We start from the raw sequence: 21,546 nt of genomic DNA, 5'->3' as shown, positions 1-21,546 counted from the left end.
CTGCCTTAAGTATTGACTCTAGCATTTTCCCAACAACAGATGCCAGACTAATTAGTCTACACATCTCTTGCCTTTCTTAAAAAGCAGAATGACATGCCAAATTTTCGAATCTAAAAGAACCGGTTCTGAATCAAGAAAACTTTGGAAGATTGTAGTTACGTCATTTGCAATGTTCTCACCTACTTTTAAGATCTTGGATGGAAACCATCTTTTCCTGAATTCTTGTCATTCTTTAGTGTTATTGATGCCTCCATTACTCTTATTTTGCTTCGCTTAATTTTTCTGTCACTGATTCTCTAATAGTTTCCCTGGGATGTCGAGAATACTGACTTCTTTCATTACTATAAATAATAAAGAAGAGTAATTAATCAGCATGCCTGCATTTCTTTACTTGCATTGACAATGGATGAAATTTTACCAGCTGTTTTTACCTGCCGTTTGAGTTGTAAAATAGAAATGGGAGAGAAACCGGACATGTTCCCACCACCGGTGGGTATTCCGTTTTACAAGGTCACCGAGATCTTCTGAGCAACGGAACTGAGTATTTCCTTTTCATTCACTAATTGAGAGGCAGTGATATTGTCACTGGACTAGTAATCCAGAGACCCAGGGTAGTGCTCTGGTGACCCAGGTTGAAATCCCATCACAGCAAATGGTGGAATTTCAATTCAATTAAAAGAAATCTGGAATTAAAAGTGTAATGATGACCATGAAACCATTGTCGATTGAAATTAAAAACTATCTGGTTCACTAATGTCCTTTGGCGAAGGAAATCTGCCTACATGTGACTCCAGGCGCACAGCAATGTGATTAACTCTTAAATGGCCTAGCAAGCCATTCAGTTCAAGAGCAATTAGGGATGGGCAATAAATGCTGGCACAGCCAGCGATGCCCACATCCCATGAATGAATTTTTAAAAGGCTTACGTCGCACGGTGAGTCCACCAGTTACATCATGGCAGCTTTCCAACAGCTTACTTACAACGGAGGCCTTCTTTCCCGGGTGCACATTGGTCCAAGAAGAGCTCACTGCGGCACCTATGGTCACTTCCATTGCCCCAATGACACTGCTGGAGAGTTCATGCCTCCACTTGCCAGGCCTGCTTGTCTGGCCTTAGCACATCTAGAAATCACACACTAGCCCTTCGTAAGTTTGTGGCATGAAAGTGCCTCTTCTTCTCATAGAATCACAGAATTTACAGTGCAGAAGGAGGCCATTCGGCCCATCGAGTCTGCACAGGCCCATGGAAAGATTACCCTACCTAAGTCCACACCTCCACCCTATCCCCGTAACCCAGTAACTCCACCTAACCATTTGGACACTAAGAGCAATTTAGCACGGCCAATCTACTTAAACTGCACATCTTTGGACTGTGGGTGGAAACCGGAGCACCCAGAGGAAACCCATGCAGACACAGGGAGAACATGCAGACTCAGCACAGACAGTGACCCAAGCGGGGAATGGTTCCTGGGACCCCGGTGCGGTGAAGCAACTGTGCTAACCACTGTGCTACCGAGCTGCCGTGTGCTAGCAGCCTCAGGAGCAGCTCTATGGGCTATGGCCAAAGCCTGGAGCAGAATGACCAGATAGTGCACCCTCTCACTCATGTGCCTCCAATTCGCAGTCCAGCACAATGATTCTGATTCAGAGAGATTTGCTTGGCGACATCTATTGCAGATGACTTTTGGCATACGTTTTCTGAATAAGAAAAATCTCCTTTTCCTGTTACTGTTCATTGTGGCAGGGATAATGTGCAGTTAGACAGCATTATTGCACTGTTTAAAATACATATACTTCACCATCAATATACATAATAAAATAATTTGCCTACAATAACTTTTCCTGAAGCGCACCTTTTGATTTGTTTGTTGCAGTTGACGGCTGAAATGATTCTGCGTATAGCCAACGAGCCAGTTCTCCCATACAGTGTCCTGGATGTAGCCCTGGAGGTTCAAGAACAACTTAAAGGTTGTGTTTCTTTCAAAGTTTATGGCCTTTTGATAGTGCAAGTGTTATATTATTATTCATTTACATTATAAGGATATGCTAACATTGACACACATCCTTTCCATCCTTTGCTGTCCTGAGTTCCAGATTAATAGTTTTTCCAATCCCTGTCCTCCCCAACATTGGAATTGATTGACACAAACAATTATTTTCTTCTTTAAGCATCCAAAGTATTTTCTTGCATGTTATGTACTCACACTGTGTGGATATTCATATGAGTTTTTTTTTAATTTAGAGTACCCAATTAATTTTTTTCCCATTAAGGGAAATTTAGCGTGACCAATCCAACTACCCTGCACATCTTTGGGTTGTGAGGGCACAACCCACACAGATACAGGGGAGAATGTGCAAACTCCACACGACAGTGACCCAGTGCCAGGATCGAACCTGGGACCTCGGCGCCATGAGACAGCAATGCTAACCACTGTGCCGCTGTGCTGCCCAATTCATATGAGTTTGACTTTTTTTTCTGTCAATCCATCTGCCAAGATGAGCAAGACCTTATCAGCATTACAATGATATAGGAGATGGTGTTTGTGTGATGTTTTGTGCTGTGTTTATTTTGGTATAATTCTTAATTATATATTCTACCTTTTAAAGATGACAGTGTTGCTCCTGATCAAATGTTGGCATTAGCCAATGCACTGAGGGAAACTGCACAACTTTTTCAATCAGATGAAATGCGTCCAGCTTATAATCCAAAGGAGCGGGACCCTGCCCATTTGAGAATGTTGAATGATGTGCTGCAGAACCTAGAGAAAAACTTCCTCATCGAACATGCTCCACCAGGCTATTATAGGTATGAATACATCCCTATGTATATGTTACAGAATGAGACAACATAAGTGGTATTAATGATACAGAATTTTCAAATCTCTGACCAATTATAGTTGCTGTTTTGAAAGAAAATATGGGAAATAATGGTTCATGATGCTTGCATACTTAATTAATGCTTCCAGTCTTCTGGCACCACCCCCATATCCAAGGCAGAGTGGAAGATTATGGCCAGAGCAAATTTCCAAATTTACATCCCTGCATCTCCCCCAGACTGAGTAACTTTTCTACTTTGAGAACTGATAACCTGTGACGTACATCCTCTTTATCTATTCTCATCTCATCCGACATCACTACTCACCCTCCTTTACTGCTACATAGCCACATTCTCTTCCCTAGTGAAGACTCTTCCTTTGACTGCTGTTTTATACTATGCATCTGTTTATAAAAGACTTTTGGGATCATTTTTATGTTTGTTGGTAATTTATTCTCCTACTGTCTCTTTGTTCCTTATTGGACATTATGTTACTGGACTAATAATCCCAACGCCTGGACTAATGACCTGGAGACAAGTTCAAATACCACCATGATAAATTCTGGAATAAAATGTTAGTAACAGTACTGATGACTACAGATCATTGTAAAATCATCTAATTCACTAATACCCTTCAGAGAAGAAAATCTGCCAACCTTATCTGATTTGGCCTTCATCTGACTCCACACCCCAGCAATGTTATTGACTCTTAACTGCCCTTTGGAATGGCTTATAGCCTTGGTTCAAACATGGACAAAAGAGCTGAATGCCAGAGGTGAGGTGAGAGTGACTGCCCTTGACATCAAGGCAACATTTGACTGAGTACGCCATCAAGGAGCCCTAGCAAAACTGGAGTCAATGGGAATCATGAGGAAAACTCTTCGCTGGTTGGAATCATGCCCGGCACAAAGGAAGGCACCTATAATGGTTGGAGCTCAATCATCTAGCTCTAGGACATTACTGCAGGTATTCCTCTGGTTAGTGTCCCAGGCTCAACCATCTTCAGCTGCTTCATCAGTGGTCTTCCTTCCATCATAAGGTCAGAAGTGGGATGTTTATGGGTGGCATGGTGGCGTAGTGGTTAGTGCTGCTGCTTCACAGCGCTGAGCGCCCGGGTTCAATCCCACCCCTGGGTCATTGTCTGTGTGGAGTTTGCACATTCTCCCCATGTCTGTGTGGATCTCACTCACACAACCCAAAAAGATATGCAGGGTAGGTGAATTGGCCATGCTAAATTGTCGCTTAATTGGGAAAAAAAGAATTGGGTACTCTAAATGTATTTTAAAAAAAGAAGTGGGGATGTTCGCAGATGACTCGGCACCATTCGTGACTCCTCAGATACTGAAGCAGCTCATTATCAAATGCAACAAGACCTGGGCAATATCCAGGCTTGGGCTGACAAATGGCACGTGACATATGCACATACAAGTGCCAGGCAATGACTATATCCAACAAGAGAGATTCTAACCATCACCCCATTACATTCAATGGCATTACTATCACTGGGTTACCATTGGCCAGAAACTGAACTGGATTGGCCATATAAATAATGTGGCTGCCAGAGGAATCCTGCAGTGAGTAACTCACCTTTTGACCCATCAAAGCCTAGCCACAATCTACAAGGCACAAGTCAGGAGTGTGATATTCCCCACTTGCCTGAATGAGTGGAGCTCCAATGACACTCAAGAACCTCAACCATCGAGGACAAGGCAGCCCGCTTAATTGCTACCACTTCCACATTCAATCGCTCCACCACCGACGAACAGTAGCCACCGTGTGTACCATCTACAAGTCGCACTGCAGGAAATCGTCAAGGTTCCCTAGACAATACCTTCGAAACCCACGACCACTACCATCTATAAGGACAAGGGCAGCAGATACCTGGGAACACCACACCTGGAAGTTCCCCTGCAAGATACTCACCATCCCGAGTTGGAAATATATCGCCATACCTTCAGTGTTGCTGGATCAAAATCCTGGAATTCCCTCCCTAACAGCACTGTGGGTGTACCTATACTTCAGAGACTGCCGCGGTTCAAGAAGGCAGCTCACCACCACCTTCTGAAGGGATGGCAATGAATGCTGGCCGAGCCGTGACGCCCACATCCTGGAAATGAATTTTTATGAAAGAACCACCGAATTGTTATGAGAATATTACTGCGGCTGTGTTGGGAATACTTTCAGCACAAGGAATGCAGTGATTCTAGAAAGCAGCTTGTCACCACTGTCTCTGGGGCAATTAAGGGTGGGCACGAAATGCTGGCCTTGCCAGAGATGGCCACATCCCGTGAATGAATTTTTAAAAAAAGACGTTTTGGTTCTGCACCAGATTGTGAACTTTATATTTATTGTCATACACCTCCTATTTTGTTTCATTTTAACCTCTTATGCTTTAACCTTTGCATGCTCCTCCTTTCCCGCATGAGAATGCATCTATACCCAAACCACCTCCTCTTTGAAGGCCCCTTGTTGTTAATTGTTGCCTGACCTGCTGATTTTTGATTTCAACCAGATCCCTTTTCAACTCACTGAAGTAAATCCATCTGCAGCTGAGCAATTTCATACTTGATTTTGTTTTACCTTTTTCCATAACTATCCTGCACCTAGTTAGGTGCAGCACGGTAGCGTTGTGGATAGCGCATTTGCTTCACAGCTCCAGGGTCCCAGGTTCGATTACGGCTTGGGTCACTGTCTGTGCGGAGTCTGCACATCCTCCCCGTGTGTGCATGGGTTTCCTCCGGGTGCTCCGGTTTCCTCCCACAGTCCAAAGATGTGCAGGTTAGGTGGATTGGCCATGACAAATTGCCCTTAGTGTCCAAAATTGCCCTTAGTGTTGGGTGGGGTTGCTGGGTTATGGGGATAGGGTGGAGGTGTTGACCTTGGGTAGGGCGCTCTTTCCAAGAGCCGGTGCAGACTCGATGGGCCGAATGGCCTCCTTCTGCACTATAAATTCTATGATAAAATCTAGTTATCGTGTGAAGCACACTGAGATAACATGGGCTGCAACTGGATGCAGCTATAACTGAAATATAATCCAGACCTTGAAGTTAGTTCAATTTGATTTATTGAACCTGTCACACAGTTAGCACAGTTCTCTTGTGAGTTTGACTCTCTGCTAACCAAAGGGTGATTACTCTGTCTGACTGAACCAGACTAGCTCTTAGCCACGTGCTGTAGGTGTTATGTGATATATACACCGGACTCACTGTAGATGCCTCCAGTGGAAAGAGACGGAGTGTGACTGCCTCATGCCTTTTATAGTGGGAAACCACCCCCAAGTGTTCTGCCTGCTGATTGGTTATGTCCTGTTCTCTGTGTTCATTAGCTGCCTGTCTGTATCTCATTATGTGCATGTGTGCATACCATGACATCTCCCCTTTTGAAATGTTTTTCTGTAGCATATGGGAAAGTATTTACATGTGTAGGCGAAAAACTAACTTATTTACTTAAAATGGCAGATGGGAACATATGTACATGTGAAAACAGGTGTCTAATGTGCGAAAACAGAACATAGCAAACAAAATAAATGTTCATAAGTCCAGTCTCTGGGGATTGCATCTGATCTTGGTCGACCGCCGGAGAGGTGGTGGTGGGGACGACAGCGTCTTGATGGGCGGGATTGCAGCCAGACTGGTGGCCTCGTGAGTCGAGGCATCAGGAGGTGGCAATAACAGATGGAAACAACAAAGAATGTGGTTGCGGGCGGGCAACTGTGCGTAGTGCCCGCCTGTTTCGCCGCACAACAGAGCCATCAGCCATACGCACAACATACGATCGAGGAGCAGCCTGTCGAAGAACAACCGCTGGAGCTGACCAGCCTCCATCAGGTAGCTTGATCCGAACAGCATCCGCACAGGCAAATCGGTGGCATGAGCATCATAGCCCTGCTTTTGCCGGTCCCTGAGTTTCTGCACCTTCTGCAGCACCGGGAGGTGATCCAGATCAAGCAAGTGTATGGCTGGAAGAGTCGTCCGCAGGTCCCTGTTCATCAGAGTTGAGCCGGTGACATGCCGGTAGATAGAGGGCTTGCCCTGTACACAAGCAGCGCAATGTTGACATCAGAAGCAGAATCCGCGGCTTTGCAGATGAACTGCTTCACTATGTGCACCCCTTTCTCAACCTTCCCGTTGGACTGCGGGTAATATGGGCTGGAAGTGATGTGATGAAACTGATATAGCTGGGCAAATCTTGACCACTCTTGGCTGCTGAAGCAAGGACCGTTGTCACTCATGACAGTGAGTGGAATACCATGCCTGGAGAACGTCTCCTTACAGGTCTTGATGACGGTCTTGGATGTGAGGCCCGAGAGCTTCACGACTTCTGGGTAGTTGGAGAAATAATCAATGATTAGAACATAATCGCGACTATTGGCGTGAAAGAGGTCGATGCCCACCTTGGACCACGGGGAGGTCACGATTTTGTGCTGCTGAAGCGTCTCCTTGCTCAGTGCTGGCTGAAAGCGTTGACAGGTCGGACAGTTGAGCACCATATTTGAGATGTCCTGACTAATCCCAGGCCAGTAGATAGCTTGAATGGCTCTGCGCCTGCACTTCTCGACATCCAGATGTCCCTCGTGGATTTGCCAGAGCACCAAGCTCTGGAGACTGAATGGAATGACAATGCGGTCCAGCTTGAGGAGGATACCATCAACCACCGTCAGGTCGTCCTTCACATTGAAGAATTGAGGGCACTGCCCTTTTTGCCAGCCATCGGCGAGGTGGCGCATGACACGCTGCAGAAGAGGGTCTTTGGCTGTCTCGTCGCGAATGCAGATCACCTTTTCATCCGACGCCGGGAGGTTGCTGGCCCACAGCTGCACCTGTGATTCGATCTGTTGGACGAATGCCGACGGGTCAGCAGGCAAGGTTAAGGAGCGGGATAAGGCATCTGCAATAATGAGCTCCTTGCCAGGCGTGTACACGAGCTCAAAGTCGTACCTTCTGAGCCTGAGGAGGATGCGCTGCAGCTGGGGCGTCATGTCGTTCAGGTCCTTGTGGATAATGCGGACCAGAGGCCTGTGGTCCGTCTCGACAGTGAACGTTGACAGGCCACAGACATAATCGTGGAACTTGAGAATTCCAGTGAGAAGGCCCAGGCATTCCTTTTCAATTTGGGCGTACCGCTGCTCGGTGGGTGTCATCGCCCATGATGCGTACGCAACCGGTGCCCAGGATGAGGTGTCATCGCGCTGCAGCAACACCGCGCCAATGCCATCCTGGCTCGCATCTGTCGAGATTTTTGTTTCCCTGTCAGGGTCAAAAATTGCCAATACAGGTGCAGTGGTGAGCTTGGCTTTCAGCTCCAACCACTCTGCTTGATGAGCTGCCTGCCACTCAAAGGCAGTAGACTTTTTCACCAGGTGTCTGAGGGCCGTGGTGCGTGAAGCCAGGTTTGGGATAAACTTGCCCAAAAGGTTTACCATGCCAAGGAAGTGCAGCACCGCCTTCTTGTCTTCAGGGGTCTTCATGGCTTTGATGGCCTTGTCTGGTACGGGCGCACACCCTGTTGAGATATCTGGTCACCTAAGAACTTCAGTGTCGATATGCTAAAGCAGCACTTGGCCCTGTTCAGCTTGAGGCCATTGGCATGGACACGGGGGAATACCTGCTGGAGACGAGAGATGTGCTCTTCGGGGTTGTGGACCAAATGATAACGTCGTCCACATACACACAGACCCCTTCAATGCCCTCCATCATCTGCTCCATGATTCTATGGAAGATCTCCGAGACCGAGACAATGCCGAACGGCATATGATTATAGCAGGAACCTGCCAAAGGTGTGTTGAAGGTGCAGAGCCTTCTGCTGGACTCATCCAGCTGGATTTGCCAGAACCCGTGTGACGCATCTAACTGTGTGAAAAAACGGGCATGTGCCATCTCACTTGTTAGTTCCTCCCGCTTCTGGATGGAGTAGTGTTCCCACATTATATTCTGGTTGATATCCTTGGGATCAATGTAGATGTGCAGCTCCCCCGAAGGCTTCTTTACACATACCATCGAGCTGACCCAGTCAGTCGGTTCTGTAACTTTGGAGATGCCTTCAGGTGCCCCTTCAGTGGAGCCGGGACCCGGCGTGGAGCGTGGACCACAGGCGTGGCATCAGGCCGCAGCAGGATCTTGTACCGATATGGCAGAGTGCCCATCCCGTCAAACACATCCAGATACTGAGCGAGGATGTGGGGTTGAAGATCCACTTTGGGGGAGGTCATTGTGTAGACCCGCTGCACAAGGTTTAGCAGCTTGCGCCGAGCAGTGGGGCCCTGTCTGGCTTGACGATTTCAAACCTTAACTTTGCGTGAATGCACCTGTTGGAGACGAGCAGATGGCAGGATCCCAGTGCTGTGATGGCATTGCCGTTATAGTCCAGGAGCTGGTAGGCTGCTGGAAGGAGCTTGGGTGGCTTCTGATGCGATTGAAATCTGCCTGTGAAAGGAGATTGGCAGAAGTACCTTTGTCCAGCTTGAACTGGATGGAGCATTGATTTACTTGCATCACCGCACGCCATTCGTCCGCAGAATCCACAGTGAGGATGGGCAGGCTCCGTGATGATGTTGGTGAGGCATGTTCATGTGTGGTGATGATGCCCACATGGTAGTGGGACTCCAGGCAATCGTCCTCTGGATCCGTTATACTGCCAGGATCAGAATCCTGTAAACCTTGCTGGACTCTCCGAACCCGCCTGTGTTGGAATTGGGAGCGCTGGCCCTTGACTGGTGGTGCAGACCTGCACAAGGCTGCATAGTGTCCAGACTTTCCGCAATTTAAACAGCGCCTGCCTCTTGCAGGGCAGTGTTTCTTTATGTGGGCAGTGCCGCAGTTCAGGCACGTCATGACGTCATTACGCTCCGTGCGTCGTCGCACATGCACAGTGTGGTCGGCAGACGTTCGCACCTGCGCAGTGTGGTGATCGGCCGCTTCGTTATCCCATTCACACCGCGCATGCATGGGATTCAGGGAAGAGCGCGCAAAATGGCCGCTTTCATCAATGCTGAGGCGCTGCAACCAGGTGATGGCCTGCGCTCTCTCTGCCTTGTGGGAAGCAAGTTTCTAATTTTCAGCCGATTTGTATTGGGAATACCGATTTTTGGCGTGCTCATGCACTGTACATGTTTCAATCGCGACTCTCAGGGTCATATGCTTGATTTTTAAAAGCTGCGGTCTCAGAGGATCAGAGTGAACTCCAAAAACAATTTGGTCTCTGATCATGGAGTCAGCAATATCACCAAAGTTGCAGGACAGCGCTAGTAGACTGAGATTCGTTAGGAAGGAATTGAAAGATTCATCTTTACCTTGTAGGCGTTGTTTGAATATATTAGCGCTCAAAGATTTCATTGGTGTCCACTTCACAATGACTATCAAACTTGTCCAGGATGGTCTGAAACTTTGTCTTGTCCTGGCCTTGGGTGATGTTAAACGAGTTGAAGAGTTGGATGGCTTGATCCCCCGCAGTTGAGAGGAGAAGTGTATCAGACGCACCCTCGAGGTCTGAGGCTTCAATGTACAGCAGAAACCTTTGCTTGAAAGTCCGCCAGTTGGCACTGAGATTTCTGGAGGTCCGCAGCTGTTGAGGAGCCTGGATCTTCTCCATGGTGCCAGGATATATTTGCTGGTCGTCATGGAACAGATTGAGGTAAACCACCTAGGGATAGCAGTCTTCTAGTACCATGTCGTGTTAAGCACACTGAGATAACACGAGCTGCAACTGGATGCAGCTACAACTGAAATATACTCCAGATCTTGAAATTAGTTCAATTTGATTTATTGAACCTGTCACACAGTTAGCACAGTTCTCTGTGAGTTCGACTCTCTGCTAACCTAAGTGTGATTACTATGTCTGATTGAACCAGACTAGCTCTTAGCCACGTGCTGTAGGTGTTATGTGATATATACACCGGACTCACTCTGTAGATGTCCCCAGTGGAAAGAGGCAGAGTGTGAGTGCCTCGTGCCTTTTATGCCTTCTGATTGGTTATGTCCTGTTCTCTGTGATCATTGGCTGCCTGTCTGTATCTCATTATGTGCATGTCTGCATATCATGACACCAGTATTCCTAATGTTCCCCAGATTCCCTGCCCCACTTACTCAATAGGGAACTTCATTCCCCAGAACTCGGTCCATCTGTTTTTTCCTCATTGGACTGGAAATGCATTGACGAAAAAAATTCTCTTGTACGTATTTCAGAAATGCATCTCCCGCTTTGTCCTTCACTGTGTCACTATATTCCAGTCTGTATTAGGATATTTGAAGACCCCCAGTTAACACTAGTCTACATTTTGTCATTTGTCCCAAATTTGCTCCACAACTTCCCACTGTTTGGTGGTCTGTAATATACATACGGTTGCACAATAGCCCATCTACTGTTCCTTAAGCCTATTCAAATAAATTCTGACTACGCCTCCTCACAACACATCAAACCTCTCCAGTGCATGATAATTCTTTGATCAATATTGTCATGACCCCTGACACTTCCCTGTCCGGACGCTGAATTTAATAGTACAAAATCCGAACACCAACTCACGGATTTCTCTGAATCCAACCTAAACAAACAGTAATATAACAGAAACTAGAATGACACTCTGTGCACCTTGCAAAGAGACCTGATTCAAAATTAAAGCATTGATAGATAATTAATGGGACTGTTGAGCAGCCTTTACTTTATTCTTTGAGTCTACACTTCTGAGCATTGATAAACACGTTCCAACTGTTCTTTGTAAAATGTCAGCCTGATATCATTTTAAATAACGAGAGATTGGGAAGTGTTGGAATTCAGCGGGCTCTGGGTGTTTGTGTACACAAATCACCAAGTTAACGTTCAGGTACGGCAATCAATTCGGAAGCCAAATGATGTGTTAGCTTTTATTACAAAGGTATTCAAGTACTTTTTAAATTCCTTTGTGGGACGTGGCCATCGCTGGCTAGGCCAGAAGTGAATCACTCGCCGCCTTGAACCACTTCAGTACCTGTGATGCATCTACGTCCCCAGTGTTGTAAGGGAAGAGTTTCAAGGATTTTAACCCAGTGACAGTGAAGAAACAGCGATATGGTTTCTTGCAAGATGGTGTGTTGCTTGGAGCTGAAGGGGAACATACACATGCTGTTGTTCCCATGAATACGCCCAGCCCCACTTCAGGCTCCCCCCCCCCCTCCCCACCTCCCTTAGTACCCCGTTTCAGACTCCCCACCTCAGTCCCTTCAGGCCTTGCCCCTTGTAAGTGCCAACCTGGTTCCCTGGACTCCAAGAGGAGGAAAGTGAGAACCCTCTATACACTTACCTCTGGTCTTCCAAAGAGGGTCCTGCAGGGGAGGTAGATTTTGGGGGAAGAGGGCTTGGGAAGGGCTGGATTGGCTCAGGTACGGGGTCTTTCCCAGGATGGGGGTCATGTGGCAGGTCTTCCCTCTGTAACTTTGAAATGTCATTTTGTCATTTAAAGTTTACCCTCAAAGTTGGAACCCTTTGATGTCTCTCCCAGCATGTTTACATTCGATATCATGGTCCGTTACCAGGTGTTCTGTCTGAATGCTGCCCCCGCCCCATGTCATTCTAGGAAGCTCTTCAGAGCAATGAGATAACCTCTTTAAAAATATTGCGGTTAATGAACCGTGAAGAGCTATAAAAACAAACACAGCATCCCAGGCGGCCAGTGAATTAGACTTCCTGCCCAATAATCTTATTAAAATAATTTCAAATTAGTAGTTTGCATGTTCTTGCCCGCTCTGGGTGAGAACATGGTCAGGGCCAGCGGGATGCTGATCGGGGTCAGCAGAGTGGGCTGGGAGACTTGCAACAGGTTTGACGCTCGTAAGAATCCCTTTTTGGCCTTCATGCCCAATTCACTGGGTCATCACGATTCCCATTTGGGGCTAGCAGTCCCCAAAACTCGCCTCCTTTGAAAGTGCGAAAAATGGAACCATGGTGAGTTGAGCAGTACATTTTGTAGATGGCATGCTCCTGCCACTATCGTCAATGGTGGAGGGAGGAGATATTGGTGGTGGTGGATGGGGTGCCAATCGAGTGGATTGATTTACCCTGTATGGTGTCGAGCCTCTTGAGTATTTTTGGAGCTGCACTCATCCAAGCAAGTGGAGAGTATTCCATTACACTCCTGACTTGTGCTTTCAAGATTGTGGACAGGCTTTGGGGAGTCAGCAGGTGAATTACTCACCATGGAATTCCCAGCCTCTTACCTGCTCGAGTAATCACAGTATTTATATGGCTGATCCAGTTCCATTTCTGGTCAATGGTAAGGCCGAGAATGATGACAGACGGAGAGATTCAACAATGGTAATGGTAATGCCAATGGGCAGCACGGTGGCAAAGTGGTTCGCACTGCTGTCTCACAGCACCTGGGACCCAGATTCAAATCCAGCCATTCTCCCCACAGCTGCCTAGGGTTCCTCCGGGAGCTCCAGTTTCCTGCCACAATACAAAGGTCTGCAGGCTAGATGGATTGGCCATGTTAGATTGCCTCTTAGTGTCCAAAGATGTGCAGGTTAAATGGAGTTATGAAGATAGGGAAGAGGCCTCAATAGAGTGATCTTTTGGAGGGTAGGTGCAAACACAATGGACTGAATGGCCACCTTCTGCACTGTAGGGATTCTGTGGATTGTATCAATGTCAAGCGAAGATGACTGGATAATCTTTGTTGGAGATGGTCATTGCCTGGCACTTGTATGGCATAATGATTACTTGCCAATTATGAGGCCAAGCCATAATGTTGTCCAGGTATTGTTGCAAATGGGAACAGACTACCTCAGTATATGAGGAGTTGCGAATACTGCTGAGCATTGTCCACTCATCAGTAAACATCCCACTTCTAACCTTCTGAGGCAGGGAAGGACATGATGAAGCAGCTGAAGATGGTTGAGCCTAGGCTACTATCCTGAGGAACTCCTGCAGCGATGTCCTGGATGATTGACCTCCAACAATCTCAACAAACTTCCTTTGTGATAGGTATGACGCCAACCAGTGAAGAGTTTTCCCCCTGATTCCCATTAACCCCAGTTTTGCTAGTGCTCTTTAATGCTACAATCAGTCAAATGCTGCTTTGATGTCAAGGGCAGTCGCTTACACCTCACTTCATGAATTTAATAACAATAATCTTTATTGTCACAAATAGGTTTACATTAACACTGCAATGAGGTTACTGTGAAAAGCCCCTCGTCGCCACATTCCGGCGCCTGTTCGGGTACACAGAGGGAGAATTCAGAATGTCCAAATTACCTAACAGCACATCTTTCGGGACTTGTGGGTTGGAAACCGGAGCACCTGGAGAAAACCCACGCAGATGCGGGGAGAACGTATAGACTCCGCACAGACAGTTACCCAAGCTGGGAATCAAACCTGGGACCCTGACACTGTGAAGCCATAGTGCTAACCCTGTGCTACCGTGCAGCCCTATTTTCAGTTCTTCTGTCCACGTTTCGATCAAGGCGGTATTGAGGTACTGATTCAATGGATCAGTTCTACACTCTGCAGTCCTGCCATTCAGATCTCGGCACTGCAAATGACTGGAAACACGCTACTAAACGCACTCGCTATGGAACTTTGTTCCCATTAGGTGAATCGCGGCCTAAGTGTAATTTTGCACGAGCATGGCAGGGCGTTTCTTGCCAGCTTTTGAGTGAGATCTGTACCGGTATTCACCCACACTTCGTCATTTTCTGGGGCCTTGTGGTGTTTATCTCTGGTCTAGCCAACACTTTGAAATTCTTTTCAGTAGTGGACAGTTGAACTTGCCAGCGAGACCGACTGCTTAGAGATCGGGCTGCCATTTTGAAAGGGTGCCCTGATCTCTAAGTGTGCTTGAGAGTCCCCAACCTATAGACTTTGGCACCCCCGCACACATGGGTATTACCTCCCCCAAGTGAGGACTCCCTGCTGTGGGGTCACTGAGATCCCCTCCTTTTCAGGTCACCCCACACCCTCTTTCAGGCCCCCCACCCTTCACCCCTCAACCTTTATGTGGCCCCTTCATACATGCCCTTCATCACCCCTCCCCCCCCCCCCCCCCCCCCCCCACCTTTCATGGATGTGGCCCACCTCCGGTCTTGATCATTGGTAGTGCCACCCTGGCATCCAGGCACTCTGGCACCACCAGGTAATCCTGGCAGTGACAGCCAGGCACCCTGGCAGTGCCAGGGTGGCAGTGTTAGGGGGCTAGGTTGGTAGTGTCAAGGTGCCCAGGTGCCAGTGGGATTGCAACTATGCCACTCTGCCCTGTCTGCAACCACCCAGGGGTCTCCAATGGTCAGGGAGACCCCCCCCCCTGACCTGGTCCACTTTCTTGTGGACTAGTACTAAGTGGCACCCTGGCGAGGTCTCCCAGGCGAGGATGTTAGTTCCCGGACATGGATGAATCCGGCAAATGCATATTTGAAAGAACCATTTCATATCTGGACCTCGCCCAGTGAGGACGAGATCCAGATCCCGTCGACTTGTGAGAGTCGGTGGAATCTCAGATGTTTTAAGCGTTGCGAATCGCGTGAAAGGTGTCTCGCGAGATTCAGTGTCCTCGTTCCGATGCCAAGTCCGGTGCTACATGGCCTTTAGATCACGCTCTTCATTTTTAGGTATGCCTGGTGCTGCTCCTGGCATGCCCTCCTGCACGCTTCAATGGACCAAGGTTGATCCCTTGGTTTTTTTGGTCATGGTAAAGTGGGGGATTGGGGTTGTACACAATGCTACTGCTGCTAATTGCTCACAGAACCTTATGGATGCCCAGATTTGCGTTCCTATGACTGCTTGAATACCTCCTTTAGTGTGGAGGTAGTGCGAAACAACACGTTGGAGGACATCTTCAATGTGAAGAGGGACTTCATATCCACAAGACTGTGCAGTGATCACTTCTACCAATACTATGAACAGATGCATCTGCGACAGGTAGATTGGTGAGGACAAGATCAAGTAAGCTTTTCCTTCATGTTGGTTCCCTAACTACCTGCCACAGATTGAGTCTAGCAGCTATGTCCTTTAAGACTTAGACGACTCAATCAGTAATGGTGCTACCGAGCCACTATTGGTTGTGGACATTGAAGTTCCCGACCCAGAGTACATTCTGTGCCCTTGCCACCCTCAGTGCTTCCTCTAATTGGCATTCATCAGCTGGAGGTGATAATCAGCAGGTGGTTTCCTTGCCTATGTCTAACCTATAGCCATGAGACACCATTGGGTTCACAGTCGATGTTGCGGAATCCCAGGGCAATTCCCTCCCGACTATATACCACTGTGCCACCACCTCTGGTGTGTCTGACGTGCCAGTGGGACAGGACGTAGCCAGGATGGTGATGGTGGAGTCAGGGACATTGTCTGTGAGGTATGGTCCCGTGAGTATGACTGAAAGTCTGCGAAAGTCAGTTCTCCCAATTTTGGCATTAGCAACCAGATGTTAGTCTGGAAGACTTTGCAGAATCGACATGTTTGGGGGTTGCCAAATGATCCATCTGGTTTCATTCCTTTATGTCGGTTTTGTAGTTGATTTGCTGTAAATGCGTGGCTTGCTAGGCCATTTCAGAGGGAAGAGTCACATTCATTGCTGTGGGTCTGGGATCACATGTAGGCCAGCCCAAGTAAGGACAGCAGATTTTCTTCCCTAAGAGAAGAAAATCTGTGAGAGCTAATAACTTAAATAATTAAAATTCCTCCAGCTGCTGTGCTGTGTCCCCAGAGCATTAGCCTGGACATCTGAATTATTAGTCCAGTGACATTGCCACAACACTTCTCCCTTAGTATAAGAGTAAGCCTTACCACGAATATATGAGGTTTTGGTAAGACCACAAATGGAGTCCCTTTACCAAAGGGAAAGATATACTTGCCTTAGAAGGCGTGAAACAAATGGTTAGGAGACTGATTTCTGGAATGGGGTGCGTGTCTTATGAGGAGCGATTGAGTAGACTAGGTCTATATTCTCTTGAATTTAAAAGAGTGTGAAGTAATCAAATTGAAACAGATAACATTTGTAAGCACTTGGCAGGATAGATGGTGGGAGGATGTTTCCATTTTATGGAGAGTGTAGAAATAAGTATCACAGTCTCAGAATAAGTGATCATCCATGTGGGACTGAGATAAGAAACGTCTTCACTCGGGTTGTGAACATTTGGAATTCTGTAGGGAGCTGTGGGATACATAGCTGTTGAGTATATTCAAAACAGAGACAATTGATTTTTGGATACCAACGGAATTAATAGATATGGGGAGAATGCAGGAAGGTGGAATTGAGGTAGAAGATCAGCCTTGATCTTATTGAATGGCAGAGCAGACTCAAAGTGTCCTCCTATTTCTTACCTTCACCCTGAGGTGGACTATCACAGGCTCACCCACTCCAGGATGTCAACCTAATGAACTGGACTGACATACTAACACACTCGTGCATAATAACACACTCGTACAGTGTTGATGTTAAACTGAGGCCCTGTCTAAATGTTTTTGTGGTTCAGTTGGATATTATAGATCGCTTGGTAGTATTGAAAGAAGAACATTCATCTCCTTGCACCCTTGGTAACATTTTTATCCTGCAATCAACATCGTCAGATAAAGATTAAATGGCCTTTGATCTCACTGCTGTGTGTGGGATCTTAAATATCTATACAATTGTTGGCATATTCATCTGCAGTATATGACAGCAGTGACAACACATCAAAGAAATTTTATGTATATCAAGCACTTTTTAATGTCCCAAAAGACATGAAAAAGTGCAATATATATTTAAGTTCTTTATGTCCAAAATATTTTACATAATTAAGGTTTTTAGAATAATGAGTTACTCGAGTAAGTCAATAAACAGCCATACTCGAATGTGGAATGAGGCTATAAATAGCTTTGATTACAGCTTCTGTTTGGTGAGACTTCAGACGCTGCAAAAAAGGTAACATTTTCGCTAAATCAATATCTTCTTTTGATGAATAGCCCTACTTTCTGAGAAATTGATTTTTTATGCATTTTATAAATTTATTATCATATTTAAAAACAAGGATGTATTGTAAGTCAGAAGAAATGGGCTTTTGAATCAATCATGATGTCTCTCAAAAGATACCCACACAAAAGCCTTTCAGATGTATTGAGTCCCAGTCGCAGAGGTGCAGTCATTTGTGGGACAAAAAAGGGAAGCTTTGGGACATTTTTCTTCACAGCACCGCAGTGAGTATTGATTTGGTTAAACCAGGTCTGTCAGCTGAGGCATTATAAATAAGGCAATCCTTCATCTGTAAACAGGGAGGCTTAGGTGTAATTTACAGCCAGTGACCTTCAGAAAACAAAGCAAGTTTAGATCATTAAGGGTACATCCATAATTTAAATTCAGTCTTTAATTTGGATCAAAGTATTCTTTTCCTTTAGGCTTTCTCATATGTTAGGGTTCAGAGCTCACCAATTAGAAATATAAGTCAATGACCTTGATTTCTTTGAAAAACAAATTATCTCTCAGTCTTCCAGAAATAATTTACATAAATGTGATTTGTAATTTATCTTGATATAATTCCGAACCTATAACAAATGCTGTAAACAATACTTTCCAATTAACATCAGTAGCTTTTGGTGCTATGAAAGCCTAGATTTCAAATCCAGTAATTATTTTAGCATCAAATCTGTTTAAATGCACTGCAGTCACTTTGAGTAAATTAGAGAAGAAACTTCAGACAACGGGCACAATCTAATCAAATTGGAACAGAGTCCCGTGATGAGCATGTTTAGCCTGATGTTTCCCAACGCTCGCAGCTCTGAGAAACACCACGCTATCTAACGGGGCTCTGTTGCAAATTGGCGCCTCAGCGGGAAATTCCCTGCCGAGGCCGCACTTGAGTGGAACACCTCAGTGCAGGAAGAAATCGGGACGCCATTTTTAAATGGCATCCCGATCTCATGACCTGCCCTGAGGTAAGCCCCGAACCCCCCAAAGCCCCAACTCATCCAGAAGGGGATCCTTGGGGGGCCTCACACCCCACCTCACACATGCCTGGCACTCTCCAGGCCTGTTCTCCTCTGTGTAAAAAATGCCAGCCTGGCACCTTGACACTGCCAACATGGCACTGTGGCAATGCCCTGCCAGCTGACAGTGCCAGCCCAGCTCCCAGATGACAGTGCCAGGCTGGCAATGGCAAGGTGCCCCAGTGGCACCAGCAATGCCAGGGTGCCACCCTGCCCAGAGCACAGCCACCTGGGGGCCTGCGATCCCCTGAGAGACCCCCCCCCAAAAGTACCAGTCAGTCTGGTCCCCATTTGTGCGGACCAGCACTCAACACACTCGTCCGAGGTCTCCAACACCTCCAAGACAAAGGGGGTAGATCCCAATGCCTCAGGTAGATCAGGGGAGTGCATGTTAGAGTGAGACTAGCTTTCTCACTCTAATATGCAGATTTGGAAGATACTGATCTCGCTCACAATGGGCAGGATTCAGATCCCAACGTCTCGCGAGATCACGTTAGATCTCGTGATTCGTGGCAAGCCTGATAGATCCTGGAAGAGGTATCTCCCAGCATCTATCGGCTGCACCGGTAGATCACACCCAATATTTGTGACACAAAAGATCTGTGAGCTGAAAATTTCTCATTCGCAGAATCTACTGTTTGAGATTATTATATTTGGTTCAGGACGATAGTCACTCAATTAAGTGGACAGTGAGTTCCCTCTGATTAAAAAGTTAACTTTGTTGTTCAGAGTCATAAAACAGCATGACCCAGGGATCTGGGGCGCGATTCTCTGCTCCCGCGCCGGTTGGGAGAATCGGCTGGCGCGCCATTTTTCCCCATGACGCTGGTCCGACGCCCTCCCGCGATTCACCCAAGCGGTGAGAACAGCCTCGTCGAGTGCCCGGCGCGCGCTGACGACACTGCTTTCGCGACATGCTCCCCGAGTTTCTCGCGGCCCCGATCCTAGCCCATTTTCGGGCCATGAATCAGTCGGATCGGGCCATTTTGTGCCGTCGTGAACCTCAACGGCGTTCACGACGGCGTGGGCACTTAGTCGCGGGAGCGGAGAATCGCGCCCCTGATATGTGGACTGGATGCCCCAAGTGTATTTCTCCTGCCTTCCAGAAGGTGGATTAATGAGAACTCTATTTAGTTCAGATAATTTGTAAATTAACTAACTGGTGTATTTTATATGCACGACTGAACAGAGTAGAGTTTTTATTGAAATTGTATCGATTCTCTTCATTCCTCGAAACATCAAAAATGATAAATCATGCAAACATAGCCCTCAATATGTGTCTCGCTTCACTGTACAGGTTAGGATTTGCTGGGCTAATTCGTGTTAATTTTGGAGGAAGAATTATTCACCTTTCAGTTTCAAATAATCCACATATTACAACAGATTGCATTGTAGACTTCTCTGTGTGAATGTCTCTGAAATGCACAAATGAACCTCATTGGCTCAAATATATATATACTTATGAGAAACATATATGGGCCCAGCGAGCTTTCTCAGAAAGCCTGTGTGTTGGTGGAAATTAATTCCTTATTAGTCAAAATTAACATAGTATAATCTTAATATAAATGAATTTGAAATTGTTTAGAGGTCAAATAGCAATGATCTTGAAATTTCACACAAATGTTGCTTTACAATGTCAAACAATATAAGAATTAAGCATCTTGGGATGTTTTTCTCCATTACAGGTGCCACATTGAAACAAGTTCCTGTTCTTGGTAGCCTGGTGAAAATCCAAATTGAATGTTATCTGTTCCTTGCATTGGACTAAAAGTCTTTTGAATGTGAATTAAATATTCTCATGTAAGATTGTAACTTACTGTAGGGGGAGCATGCGCCTCTGAAGTTACATAGATACATACATAGAACATACAGTGCAGAAGGAGGCCATTCGGCCCATCGGGTCTGCACCGACTCACTTAAGCCCTCACTTCCACCCTATCCCCATAACCCAATAACCCATCCTAACCTTTTTGGACACGAAGGGCAATTTAGCATGGCCAAACCACCTAACCTGCACGTCTTTGGACTGTGGGGGGAAAGCGGAGCACCTGGAGGAAACCCACGCAGACACGGGGAGAACGTGCAGACTCCGCACAGACAGTGACCCCAGGCTGGGATCGAACCTGTGACCCTGGCGCTGGGAAGCCACAGTGCTATCCACGTGTGCTGCCCACAACTTTGCATCAACAACTTTGAATTTCAATGTTTGGACTCCTTGACCACGTCTTCTTGTGTTTACTTTTTTCCAAAACAGTAGAAGAAATGTTGTATACACATCTTGCTGAGCTACAAAGATGACCACTACTTGATTTCCCATGTCAGGGCTGTTCTTGTGCTTTCATTTCTTGGTGGTTGTGTTAACTATGGAAAGATGTTGATCAGCTTTATAGAAAGATCACATTGATGCTGTCAGTCGTCCCCAACTCACTGGGAAATCCTAAAATGGAGAGAAAAAAACATGTTTACTCTTAGCTGTTACAGGGGAGAGTTCAAAGGAAATCAGATGTAGCAATAAGCTCAGCTACACAAAGCAGAAGTAACCTAAAGGGATTGTCCTTCACACTGTAACTTGACTCATGCCAGCAGTGGTATTAGCTGAGCTCGAAAAAGCACTGATGGCTTTGGTCACCTTCATGCCATTGGTCAGAAGTCATTTGTGGAATGACACTGCAAATTATTTTAACTGTGCAGAGATAATTGAATAACTGTTCATTGAATTTAAATCTGTGGTAACCAGTCTATGAAACATTCTTGCTGTCTATGAATGCATTTCGCTCTGTTTCCCTGGCGTGATGCTCAGTTCAGAATCCTTA

General features: G+C 46.4%; 1 protein-coding gene across 5 annotated transcripts in view; it reads left to right on the top strand.

The window, feature by feature from the left end:
- LOC140389824 (inactive N-acetylated-alpha-linked acidic dipeptidase-like protein 2) overlaps positions 1-21,546 on the top strand; it is a 1,491,575-nt gene that overhangs the window by 1,451,586 nt on the left and 18,443 nt on the right. For all 5 annotated transcript variants that reach the window (XM_072474375.1, XM_072474373.1, XM_072474374.1 and 2 more), the window contains 2 exons: positions 1,875-1,968; positions 2,608-2,806. In XM_072474375.1, coding sequence (XP_072330476.1) covers positions 1,875-1,968; positions 2,608-2,806 — 293 coding nt within the window. The remainder of the gene's footprint in view (positions 1-1,874; positions 1,969-2,607; positions 2,807-21,546) is intronic.

Source organism: Scyliorhinus torazame, chromosome 14 (assembly GCF_047496885.1).
Source record: "Scyliorhinus torazame isolate Kashiwa2021f chromosome 14, sScyTor2.1, whole genome shotgun sequence".
Taxonomy (NCBI): Eukaryota; Metazoa; Chordata; class Chondrichthyes; order Carcharhiniformes; family Scyliorhinidae; genus Scyliorhinus; species Scyliorhinus torazame.
This window is presented reverse-complemented; position numbering and strand designations above follow the sequence as displayed.